Raw genomic sequence first — 13231 nt, 5'->3', positions numbered from 1 at the left:
AGAAAACCACATTACATAAGAGCGATTTCATGTGTTAATTTCTATACACTTGATCCTTCTGCCGGCCTTTTTGATGAACGACTGCATCAGTGCAGCGACATGGAGGGGATCAGCCTGTGGTTCTGATGAGGCGTTCAGGAATCTGTGTCCTCCAGGCTCTGCAACATTTTCTGAATTGTTTGTGAATGATTTCTGAATGACACGTTAAATGAACCTTTTTCCTTCCACTCAACTTTCCATTAATCTCCATGAATGACGGAGCAGACCTGGGCTCTCCTCCCTGCTCCAGCTGGTCTGAGTTAAATGGCTGTTAGCTCCTCAGCATGACAATACTGTCCTTAATCATCAGTGCAGCTAAAGTATGGATGATGCTAGGAAGAGGAATTTGGCCTTTTTTCTAAGAAATGGTTTGATCCAAGTAATTTTTCCTGAGCAACTTACTGCCAGATTAAAGGCGAGAGGATTAAATACAAGAGATGCGGTTGGATATTTGGGCTCTGAAGCCGTCTGTCCCTCCTGGCCTGTTTGTCAAACCCGAATTGCATCCAAACAACTTTCATACACAAATAAATGGTGAGCATTAGTATGCTTTAGAGTTTTATTAAGAACGCAGAATATATAAAAAACAGTGAGTGCATTAAGGTGCAGCGAAATGTTAAGAAATCCCAGTGAGCAAAAGTCGCACATAAAACAACGCGGATCATTGGAGTGACTCCATCACCAGTGGAAAAAGTTATTCACGTTACAAAAAAAATATACCAACATCCGTTTTCTATCATACAGTGACGGTACAAGCTGAAATCTCCTGAACGATTATTGGTCCACCAGGACCGGACCGGTGGGACGTCTGCAGCTGCTGCTGAAAAGGTCCGACCCGCAGCTGGTTCTGCTCTCAGAGTTCTGTTTAGGCATAATTGTGACGCCTAATTACAATATAAAGTAAATATTGCTCTTAGGTCACTTTGGAGGTCGCCTAATGAGACTAGGCGAAAGGATTTGGCAATCAGAAGGAAGCCTTGGGCTAACCTGGGAATATTTACATTACATTTATTCATGAGCTGATTAATGTACTTAAAAAAATAAAATAAAATCAAAAGGACATTAAATGATTAATCTGGCTAAAAAAAAACAAAAATTTGGATTAGAGAAGCTCGGAACGATTACAAATACTGATTTTAATGCCAGGGTTGAATTTAGAAAAGAAAAGAGGATTTCCCCTCCTGTAAACAGACACTCAGGCTTAATTTAAATAAACAGGAAATGCTTGGCCGATGCTTTGGTAGAGTTAACGCTGGGTCCAGACCGGAGCTCCACCTCCGTGCCCCGGTGCTGCAGTGAGGTCCGCGATGCGCAGCCAGCCGATGTGGAATCTCTAGCTGGATGCAAACACTTTGAAAGAGAATAAAAACAACAATATCATAGCAGCATAGTGTGGTTACAGCAGCCAAAGGGATCGGAGCTGCGGCTCTCCACTCACTTCTCTCTCTGAGGCCCTGGCCGAAGCTCTGCACCAGTCTGATGAGGCCCCAGAACAAAGCCCCTTTGATCAGCAGCGAAATCAAAGCTCCGGTGACGGCGGCCGCCTCCAGGGTGTACGTTTGGTCCTGGAACCATTTCTCTATCACCTGGAAATAAAACAGACCCAGAGGTTTTTTTTTTTTTTTCCAGCAGGAGTTTGGGTCTGAAAGGAGGAGGCACGGCTCTCAGATCTCAACAGAACACGAGTCGAAGGTTCGACTGGAGCGCCTTCGCGTCTTCGTGCGTTTTCAGCCTGCGGCTCCGATGGGGACCCGTTTGGATCGGCGTCCTTTGCTGTCATTTCGTTTTGATTTACTGTCAGCGCTAAATTGCTGCATTTTAAAATAGAAGGCCGTTCCCATCAACACCCAGACGCTCTAGGATTGTGCCAACATTTTCTGAAGAGCTCTGCAGGTAAAACCGGTTTTAATTGCTCACAACGTGTGCAGAAACAAAAAGAGACTCCTGAGGAAACGAGCGAGATCCCTGGAGATTAAAAGGGGTTCTGGAGACCGGTACCTGCTATGCATGTCTTGCCCCCCTTCCTCTTTTATGCACATTTCCTGTTTACTGTGAAAAAGCCAGCAGAGCCACACCAATGTTCTAACTAAGTGTTAAAGGAGGACCTCAGAGTGAATTAACCAGAAAAGGAGCGATGCTTTAACAGGAACCCGGCGCCGCTTCTCTCTACCTACCGAGTACATCAGGTAAATGAAGAAGGCCACTTGAGGAAGGTTCTGCACCATGAAGACCCAAACCAGGACCTTGGCTTCTTTCAGAACCTGAAAAACAGACGAGCTGTGATGGGACAGATTCTCTGGAGTTCCTGACATATTGGTTAAATGATTGGTTAAATGTGTCGATGCTAACATAACGCGCTGCGTGTGTCTCATAAGGCGCTGCGGTTCTGGTTCTGAGCTGGGCGTCCTGCTCGACTCACACGCACAAATTGTAACGAGTGTTAAGAGTGTGGAGCCGACGCTGCCTGGAGGGTTTGAGGTCTAAGCAGCGGGTCGGGCTGCAGGTTCTCCGCTGGGGTCTGTCCCCAGTGAGGGTGTTAATCTTCTTCTGTCACAACGTGAAAATAAAATGGCGGGACCAGGAAGGGGGAACTTAGTGTTTGACGTTTTTTCCGCAGTCGTTACCTTTGCAAAAGTATTTAGACCGTCTTGAAGCTTTTGTCTTGCTAAAGTCATCTATGCTGCGTAGCTGCAGCAGAGGCCTTCCTCTATGGCTCTCCTCTCACCACCCTGTCCTCCAATACGCATTCTCCCACCTGAGATGTGGGTCTCTGCAGCTCCTCCAGAGCTACAATGGGCCTCTCCTTGAAAACAAATCCATGCCACACTTTTCAGAGTTGTGCTTGTACAACAGACTCAAAAGGCGGTAGCATCTTTCTTCCACCACACCAGGGGTCAGCGACACGGTGCCATTGGGGAAGTCTATAGGGAGTGCTGGCCTAGTGGTTAGAGCAGCACGCCTGCACTCAGAGAAGGATGCAAGTACCCGGTTCGATAACCAGCGCCTGCACTCTAGGTCCCTGAGCAAGACCCTTAACCCCAGAACGCTCCCCAGGCCCCGCACATGGCATCCCACTGCTCCCCAAGGGTGATGGGTTAAAAAGCAGAGAACACATTTCATTGTAATGTATGTTTCAATGTATGTTTCAATATATGTTTCAATGACAATAAAGATGATATTACTTTATTATTACTATTATTACATTGGTCACCAGGTAGCCCCCCAAGGACAATGTGGTGCCATCAAGCCTGTTCTAAAACTAGCACAACCCTCCAGTGAGCTGCATCTAAAACGTTATTTTAGTCTGTTACAAAAGTAGTTTTGTAATCCCACTTACATTTATATAGATGTAAAAATGACAATATCTTAAAAGAAAAAGAGCATTAAAAAAAATGTTTGATAGTTAGTTCTGACTCTTATAGTTCAAAGGTCAGTACAGGTAGCCCTTCATGTGACTCAGTACTGATGAAGAAGCTCTCAGTTTCAAGCCTGCACCTCACTATTACGCACTACTTTGTGTTGGCCTATCATATATAATTAAATGAAATGAAGTACAATTTGTGGCTGTAATGTGACAAAATCTAAAAAGTTTGAGGAGCATGGGACCTTTTGCACGGCTCTGTACTTGCCGGCTCCGTTTTCTGCACTGATGTGTAAACGGCGTGGCCGTAGCGCGGCACGCAGGGTTCGGGGTTTCCCGTTTGCAGCGAGGAAGCGTTGTGTTCCTCTCAGAGTTTAGCGGCTGTCAGAGCAGCGCACGCCGTGATCATTGCTCGTTAAAAAAGACAATCGGTGTTTTCTGTTTTTCCGCCGCCTTCATCGTGCTTTCAGTCCTCGCTCGCTCACCGCGACGGCTCCGACGGCGGCGGTGAGGCAGGCCCAGAACACCCCGACTCCCAGGATTATGGTGTTGGTGGCCGACATGGCCGAGTCCGACGTGGTGATCAGGATGCACAGGCACAGCTGGAAACATCAAACAAGCCACGGTTACTGATGTCAGGCCACAGTTATTCTCAGCAGACAACGTGACGGATCAGAGCACAGGACAGGCTCGGACGCGGCTACGTGTGCCGTGTCCACATCGCCGCACAGCCATGTCCCAGAACCAGAAAAGCCACATTTCAGGTTGTTGTCGTCGCCACCTTCGGGGCCTCTGACCCGGCTTGCTTTGCAGAAATGCAGCGGCGTCACACGTGGCGAGTCCACCAACCTTCTCTGGGCGTCCTGAGGCCCACACGCACAACCGGTCAGGTGGGCCGCACTCATCCTGCAGGGACGCGCACCCTCTGACGTCCCGCTGACGTCAAGAGAGCGGCGCCGAGCGAATAAACACGGCGGAGACAAAAAGGAGACGGTCCGTCCCGCAGGCTCACCTGTGCCTGCAGGTCAAAGGTCACCATGGAGAAACAGAGGTTGAGGAGGAAGTACTGCTCCTGCAGGCTCTCCAGGGCCCCGCCCACGCGGAACGCCATCATGTTGGGCCCGCGGAGCAGCAGCGTGGTGCAGAAGACGTGAACGACGCCCAGACACATGGTGCACACGAAGCGGACCTGCAACACAAACACGCCGTCAGACTCCTACGGCCCAGAGCCTCTCTGCTGTCTGGGGGAGAAATCGGTCCGAGGCGCAGATCCAACACAGACGTTAATAGCCCGTTAACATTTTTTCCGCTCTGTCAACGATATGTTTAAAGGTTGGCATGTACGTTTTACAGCTTAGTGGTGAGGTGGAAGGATCCAGAAGGATGCATTTCGTGTTCAGCTGCTGCTTCTGCAGAGCCGCGGCTGCAGCATTTTCTTTGCAAAGCAGCTCAAGCTCGGTCAGAATGGACACAGAGCATCCGTGAGCAGCGGTTTTCAAGCCTTACTTTGACTAGGCCACTCCGATGCCCCACTGTGGGTGCGGATGTAAATCTACACTGCACAAACGAAGCAAAACATTTGTTGAATTTTCTTAAAATGAGTGTATTTGTCGTCGATTTGAGCATGCAAATAAGATGATTTGCCAATGAAATAAGATCTCTGTGCTTGAAATAGGAACAACTCATCTCAATTATTTCAAGTGCAGTATATCCAATTATCTTATTTTAGGGGTCAAAATACTCATTCCATGGTCAGATCATCTTATTTACCCGCTCAAATCAAGGACAAATACACTAAGTTCAAGACAATCTGACTTGTTTTTTGTTCTGTTTTTGCAGTGTAGGGCTGCTGGAGGGAGAACCTCCCAGTTTTCCTGTGTTTTCAGTGCATCTTCTGCCACATGATGTGTTTTGTGCGTGGGTCACAAAGTTTTTAGTCTCTGCTGAATAGACTAAAAACCCTGTGTTCGCTCCGTCCTCTGCACAGCTTGTGCCAAACTGCAGAGGAGAAATATCGTCACCTCTCCAAGCTGTCTGCTTTGTTCCTTGCTCTGTACCTGAGGCCGACTGCCAATTACAGGCTACGTGACCTAGTTTTAAAAAAAAAAAAAAAAACATCTGAACTATTCCTGTAAGATACAGATCTTCCAATCTGCAGCGAACCGGTTGAGCCCTTCGACCAGAAATGCCAAGCATGCAGCGTTTCCTGCAGCTCTCTAGGACTGCACAGAGGGCGGCTGCCTGTCACGAAGGCTCTAACGGCGGAGCGGCACAGACCGCGGTTAAAGAAGGACGTGAAAAGTGAAAAGTGAAAATCAAAACGCTCGGTGTAGAGCAGGGGTGTCCAACGTGTGGCCCGGGGGCCATCTGTGGCCCCTGTGCTGATTTTGTGCGGCCCTTCAACTACATTTCAAGAGAGATTTGGCCGATCAGCGCTGGTGGCTTTTTGCAGATGGAAACTTTTCATTTTTAATTAGGGTAAATTTATTATAGACAACTTAAAATCTTACAATTTGATGCTTAATTGATGCTTAATTGAATGTTAATGATGCTTAATAAAACACAAAAGATTTGTCTTTTATTAAGCACACTTTTTACATTCACTTTACAATTTCATAGTAAATAAGGTGACTTTTACTCAAATGTCAAACTGTGTTGCATTAAAATCAGATTGGAATTCATTTATAAAATAGGCTAAATACAGTTTAATATCTTGTCTTAAAATGATGATATTTTGTTGGGCAGGTTAGTATTTTTGGTTAGGTTATTAATTTATATAAATTTTTTGGCCCTCGAGTGCTTTCAATTTAACACTTTTGTCCCAATAGCCGAGAAGTTTGGACACCACTGGTGTAGAGGTACGTCGCAGCTTTGATTTACCAGCTAGAGCCACGGCGGCTCCTAACCCGGGTTTCCTCCTTCTAAAGAAGCTGAAGGCGCGTTTAGTACCATCGGACCACAGCATCACTGCGACTACCATCAGGTATGTGGAGGACAGACGATAAAGGCGGAAGAATCAGCTTCATCTGCTGCAGGTCTAGACTAAAAAAAGGTCAACCTGAAGTTTCCAAAAAACGCTCAACTTTATCTGTGTGACCACATGGAGCGACGGTGACACCTAGTGGTAGAAAGAAAGCCAACAGGCTAAAGCGCGTCGACTTGAGGACGTGATGTTGATGCTTTGATTGAATTTACCGTCTAAAAATAAAACTCCAAGAAAAGCTTTGGCTCACATAGAGCGCTGTGAAAAAAAAAAAGGATTTATGCCTTATTTACAGATTTCCTCTGGTTTTTCTGTCAGTCAGTCGTGTTTCTGACCATCAGAGTCAAGTTTTAATATCAGACGAGGGTAACCCGAGTAAATCCAAAAAGCTGTTTTCAGAAGCTGAATGATGAACTAACTATTTATATTTACACATGTCTTTGACATCTATCAGCACAGAAAGGGTTAACAAGCCCTTTCCAAGGCTTTGGGACGCTTTATGAAGCTGAGAGCCCGTCTGACGTTAGACAAACAACATCTGGATGATCCTCAGTATTATGTGGGCTGACAAATGAAAATGAAATTATTGTTAGGGAGGTCTCGTCCAGTTAAATCTGGCGATCCCAGTGTGGGCGTCGTACACGGTGGCGCCGCCGTGAACGCCTCCATGAACGCCGCCATGAACGCCGCTCCTCCCGAGAAACTCCTCAAGGAGATTTGTGACCTTAAGCTGAAGCCAGCTGGGTGATACCCACGCACACCAGCATGTCCACCTCTGAAGGGCAAAAATAATGATGGTTTTGCCACAGTCTAGTCAAAGTCTATGCTTTAATCTGATTGGAAGCTGTAGCACGAGCTTAAACGGGCTGCTTCTGCTCCTGCATAGCTTCATTACAACAACTATTGACAGAAGAGTTGGTGAAAACTCACCACGACTTCCCTTCATGGCTGCCAAAGATCCGTTATGAGGTTTAAGGGTTTTCACGAGGTGCCAGGTCGGTGTGGAAAGCTTATTTTCTCTTGATAAATCAAGTTATTGTTATTTGAAAAACTGAATTTTCTTTATAACTCAGGTTCTCTTTATCCAGTATTAAAATGAGTTTATGGCCCAAAAGGAAATCTGCAGCAGAGCTCTGTAGGGAGGGAGGTATTTATTTTACAGGACAGTATGTAGGAGGAAGGAGGCGGCAAACCTAAATAGTTTTAAGGAGCACAAACTCCCAGTAAACACCAGTAAAATCCCAGATTTATTCATTGGAAACACCTTGAAACGATGTCTGCACAGCGAAGCAGACGATAGAGATGTTTCTTCAGTCCATAACGCTGGGTCAAAGGAAGGCCTCTCTGAGTTCTACAGGATATTTGAATAATTATATTTTCTGTTTTAACTCTAAGCTTAGACCTCATTTAGACTAGCCAGTTTTGCTCGGTCCAAACCCAGATGAGACGTACGGTCTGAAATCAGAGCCATGAAGAGAAAGTCAGTGACTCGGTGCAACCCGCTGGGTTTCTTCAGATGGAAAACCTTTAAGAAATAAATTGAAATAAAGAGATGCATGACTGATTCCAGCCTGATCGAGGTTTATGTGTACAGCTTGGACGTTGAAATCAGGCACCATAGAGACAGAAGCAACGTTGCAACGTGGAGATGATCAAGCTGAGGAAAGTGCATCACTGTAGTCAGGATTTCTGAGAATATCTTAAAGCAGCCAAAGACAACAGTGCTCCGGATTTTTCTAACGTTCTTGTTTGTTTCTCTTTGTAACCGTCCATCGATGGCCTTTAACCCTTCTTAGACCGACGTTTATTCAGACAGAAGGAGACTCCTAATGTAGAGGAATGATCCGGTGTCGTGTGTGAACGTAACCTCGTTAAGGTACAGAGCGGCTCTTTGTGTTGGCAGCGGCCCGTCCACAGAGCTGCAGAACGTGACGGTCGGGTTAGCGGATCAGTCCTGGGACGGATCCGGACTTGTTTCTGAGGCCTTCTTATTGTTCTTTGCTTCTCTCACGCACTCTCACTGTGCGCTAAGAGACGACTCAGGAGAGGATTAACCTTTAAAAAAAACGCCTCTTCATTCCAGCCGTTTTATTCTGCCGAGCTGTTTTTCTCGGCTCTTCATCGTTCTACTCAGAAACACGTTTTCAGGGCTTGTTTTTTTTATTACAAAATACTAAAAATGTCCTCGGGACCCCCGGTCCTGCATGTTTTAGGCGTTTCCCTGCCTTAGATAACCTGCTGATGAAGAGAGCCCTGCAGCCCGCTGTAAAGCAAGACCTAGAAGATGCAGGACGGTGGGTCCTGAGGAGCGGAGAAGAAAACCCCCCCCGGGCTAGCGTAACTCACCAGAACCTCCTGCTTGCCCTTGGAGCCCACCACGGAGAAGTTGACCACCGATCGGACCATGACCACCAGCACGCAGAGCACGAACGCCACCAGCTCCTGTCGGTTCTCCTGTAGCACGCCGCGGCCGATGTAGTAGATGCAGAACACTGAGGGGAGGCAAAGCAGGCGAGGCTCACATGGAGGCGTTGAAATTTAGCCTTAATGTTTAAGATGTGGCTGAAAACGCCTCCGCTTTACCTTCCGGCTATCGTCCTGTAAGAAAAAAGCTGCTATTAATACGCACTTTGTCAAATTACCGTCACAAGTGTATTTCATCAGCGTTTTATGTCACAGACCAACACAACATCTGGATTCTTCTCTGCAAGATAGCTCAGCCAGGGATAGGTACAAAAGCCTAGTGGCTTGACAGGTTCTTTAGCTCAACCGACAAGTGCCACCACGTCCAACCCATTTATAAATAATCACTCCTATTCAGAAAGTGCTTCCATTGGTTGTAGTGTCTCCCGGCAAGCTCCACTGATCTCCCTGCCGACGCCACGCTTCATGGGGATCCACAGGGCTGCTTTTCCTCCACAGATAACATTTTGCATGTGGGCCAAAAAGTTGAATTTGGGTCTGATCGGACAAAAACACCTTCTTCCACGTGTCTCCCGCGAACTGCACCGCTCACATCTACTGGGCCTCTTCCAACAACAGCTTCCTTCTTGGTTCTCCTCCGTAAAGATCGGATTGTGGCGTGCACCACCGCCTGGGCTGTGAATCTCTGCAGCTCCTCCAGAGTTACCCCCAGGCCTTCCCGAGTGCTTCAAACATCCGAGGCGTTCACCGAGCAGCCGGACGTGAACTGGGATTACACCGGATAAAACGGGGCTCAATCCAAACGTAAGCAACGCTGTTTTGTAAACCAGGAGAACTACTTTGCGTCAGTCTTTTGCATAAAGTCTCAGCTGTAAAGAGACGAAACGTGGAAAAACGTCCGTGGGTGTGAATACTTTTCCGAGACGCCGTGAGAACCAATTTCTGCTCATATTTGGCAAAAGGTTTCTCTGGGAGGACGAAACTAAACGGAACAGCTGGGAATGATTCAGCAGCTCGGCTACTTTCCTTAAAGTCTGTGTTGATGGCGGTGCAGCGTGAACTAAAACTTCTTTTAGACACCGCCACTCTAAGGATATGTACTTTCAACTTTGCAGCAAAAACAAAACAGAAGGGACGCCTGCTTCCACCAGTCTGAGAGGATGCATGAGTCTCCTTCATTGTGTGCGTTCTGGTTTCACTGTGAATGCTAAATGGCAGAAACTGAAGAAAGAGGAAGCCATCTTGGTGAAGGCGGAGGTCGTTCGGCGCCGCGCCTCGCTAACTCTGTCGTCCTGGATGAATCAACGGCGCGTTAGCCGCTCTAGAGGGAACCGGGGATCGGGAAATGAGTCGGCAGTGACCCGCGCAGGAGGAAGATGGGCAGCCTTACGCGAAGGGGAAGAAGAGGAAACTCGGGTTTTCAGCTTCTGAGTCACAACTTATCGGTTTCTCTTAGAGTCTGAAAACAGGTTTGATTGTTTTACAGCCTACTCGTCATGTTGCTGCAATCCTCGGAGCTGGAGTGTGTGAAATAAAATACCCACTTTGCATCACTGCTGCCGGATTTAGGAGGAATTAATAAGGTTGCAACAAACTGGACTCATACCACCGGCCACGGCGACTCTCCACGCCGGCGGAAGAGCTTCAGGCACTCACCTATTCCAACCAGCTGAACCAGGGACACCGTGAAGTTGTCCTCGTCGGAAACGGCCGTGTTGTTGCGCTGCTTGTAGATGCTGGAGGCGGTGAGGCCGAGCAGCGCCAGCAGGGACACGATGCTGAAGCAGAAGTAGAGCTTGACCAGATTGGACAGCTCCGACCACGCCTTGATCTGCAGGACGGAGGGGACAGGGAGTCTGAGACGGGCCGGCAGGAGCTTGTGTGTGTGTGTGTGTGTGTGTGTGTGTGTGTGTGTGTGTGTGTGTGTGTGTGTGTGTGTGTGTGTGTGTGTGTGTGTGTGTGTGTGTGTGTGTGTGAGACACAGAGGAGAGCAGAACCCCAGCAGGGCTGTTCGCTCTGTGGATGTAAAGCCAGATCTGCTCACCGGCCCGCATGGTGTCGGAATCAGATTCAGGTGCCTCGGCCTCAGGTTCGGAGTCAAAAGATCTGGGTTCTGGTGCTGCTGGTTTTCCAACAAAGGCCTGGAAAGGTCAACACATTATGGCTCTTTTAGATTGCAGGTGTAGACCAAATAACTTTAAAACTCTTCATCCCTTGAATGAATTCGCACTAAGGCTGCACAACGTTGGGAAAATCATTAGACATTAGTGCTGAATATTATGAGAATAAGGTCAGCTATGGTGAAGCCAATTATCCAAGGCCTGAATGCACTTCAAGTATCACAAATATTGAACCTAAGCAATCATTTTAGGTTGTCACGTCGCACCCATTGACAATAGGAGGAAGGTTGCATTGTATAGATTACAGCTTTCTGCTGTGTTTGCTTTTCTGTCGGACTTAAAAGTTTCAGATCGTCAAAATTTATTTTCTCTCATGACATATATAGGGGTGCACAGCCGCGTGGGTTCCATACCGAACAAACACGGCGCTGTTTCATTCCTGGACACATGCAGAGCAACGCTCTGTGGTTTGGAGTTAAATGGGTTCGTCGTGTTCCAGCTGGGTCGTGTTCACTGCCTCTGATGTATTAATGCAAATGTAAAGAGAGGCGAGACCAAAGGGAAGCGGAGGCTCAAGTGCGAGCCATCAGAATTAAAGAAGACTCCTGGATAGGTGTCTAAAACAGGAAGACTGAGTGTCCGATTTGCTGATTACACCCTTATGGACCGCAGACCCTTCAGAGCGAGCCTGGCCAGCCAGACTCACTTCTGCCTCTCTTCGATACGGCTGAAGTTAGCTCACTGTACAGCAAAGAGAAAGCGAAACTGAGTCTGGCTGGCCAGGCTACTTCAGAGCAGCTCTAGGTTAAAGACTAACCGTCCTTCGCTGAAGTACAAATAAGGAAAAGACGATGATGAGGCAGAAAGGTGCCTATTACCGCGGGAACCTGAACCACACTTCCAGCAAAGAGAGTTTTTAACTCGCCTAAAATTACAAACTAGTACTGGTTCTCATACTTTTTTCTACACAGCTCTGAGGCTCTCTGGACAGTTTTGTGATAACTGTGGAGTAAGTGGAGATTTCGATGCACTTTGAGTTTTGAATTTGAAGTCACATCATCAGGAAATAAGGAAAAGAAAATCCAGCAGACCCCGTTACACGGCCCGACAGTCTACCGTAAGCCAGGACTTCAGATAACTGTATCTGGAGGTGAAATACTGTTTTCTGAATGTCTCATAAGTCTGAGTTAGTGGTTTAAGAAAAATGTGTTGGATTTTTTTTATGTCTATAGTCTAAGTTCTGAGAAGTTGAATTTTGGGTCCTCGTTAAGCAACAATAGAAAGGTTCACAGTGATTTTTAAACATATATTACTTTTAAGGTTAGGATTTAAAATAAAAAAAAATGGATGGATGTTCCTGGAGAATACGGAACTAAGATTCCTGGCTGCAAATTAAGTATGAAAAGCAAAACAATCGCCTGAAAGCTGCAGAAAACTGGACAGAAATGAAAAAGCAATCAAAGATTATGAAAACATAAAGACTTCTTCTCCCCTTTAACAGATTCAGATAAGTCAGTGCCATTGCTGCTATTACATTAAATCATTACAACTTATTTACAGAACAATAATCATACAGTGTTTTATATGACTCTATCATCATGTAACACACCCAGTTCCCAAACCCCCACATGTTGCAACACAGCCTGGACTTCCCCGTCATTTCAACATTGAAGAGCAGAGAACACCGTCTGGAGACGCTCCAGTCTCCGCGCCCATTCAGAAGACATTTATAACCTGTTTTAACGTAGTTTTGCTGCTCAGTTCCCCTTCCACATGACTCCCCTTCCCTCTACAGTCATGATTTTTTCCAGCTGGCAGCAAACCCGATTTAATCAGACTGTCTTCTCACATGCAGCCTTCCTCCCGGTTCTTATATCAATGAGCCGCCGTCAGTCTAATCAGCGGCGAGCGCTCATCCCCTGATGATAAGAGATAATAAACAACAACAACACGCACATATCTGCGACCGCTTGGCTCTGATATTTACTCAGGAAGCGGCCGACAGCCCGGAACCAGGAGTTAAACAGACGCAGGATGGACATGCTCACCTTGTCTCGTCCATTTCCCTGTGGACGAACCCGGACTTTACATTCCTACGACCCGCTTGGACCTCCGAGCGTCTCCTGCTCGCTTCGCTCCTCTGACATCCACAGCATAAACTCTTCTTCGCGTTTTTTTGTTTGTTTGGGTTTGTTCTTCCTCCGCTGCCCGGGGGGAGCTGCTGCCCCCTAGAGGACCCTGCTAGGCTGTGCAGGTGAATTACAAGCAAATGATTTAAAACGGAATTTAATATCATACGTTGAT

The 13231-nt window shown here is 46.9% G+C and overlaps 1 protein-coding gene across 1 annotated transcript; it reads right to left on the bottom strand.

Moving 5' to 3' along the window:
* Window positions 1-584: 584 nt before the first annotated feature.
* Window positions 585-13113, bottom strand: LOC105925912. The gene is made up of 9 exons (XM_012862015.3): window positions 12976-13113; window positions 10852-10948; window positions 10464-10638; window positions 8730-8875; window positions 4413-4589; window positions 3886-4002; window positions 2214-2300; window positions 1478-1625; window positions 585-1389 (listed from the first exon to the last, which is right to left on the bottom strand). Exons 1-9 carry the CDS (start codon window positions 12987-12989, stop codon window positions 1373-1375), a joined length of 978 nt encoding a protein of 325 aa, XP_012717469.2. The 5' UTR covers window positions 12990-13113; the 3' UTR covers window positions 585-1372.
* Between the last annotated feature and the right edge of the window lie 118 nt (window positions 13114-13231).

Source organism: Fundulus heteroclitus, chromosome 1 (assembly GCF_011125445.2).
Source record: "Fundulus heteroclitus isolate FHET01 chromosome 1, MU-UCD_Fhet_4.1, whole genome shotgun sequence".
Lineage (NCBI taxonomy): Eukaryota > Metazoa > Chordata > Actinopteri > Cyprinodontiformes > Fundulidae > Fundulus > Fundulus heteroclitus.
The sequence above is the reverse complement of the archived record's forward strand: the minus strand, read 5'-3'. Positions and strand labels throughout refer to the sequence as shown.

Coding starts and splice junctions, on each gene's coding strand:
- LOC105925912 (XM_012862015.3), bottom strand. Junction 4,003..4,412: donor CCTTTGACCTGCAGGCACAG/GTGAGCCTGCGG, acceptor TGATGTTTCCAG/CTGTGCCTGTGCATCCTGAT. Junction 1,626..2,213: donor TCATTTACCTGATGTACTCG/GTAGGTAGAGAG, acceptor TTTTATTTCCAG/GTGATAGAGAAATGGTTCCA.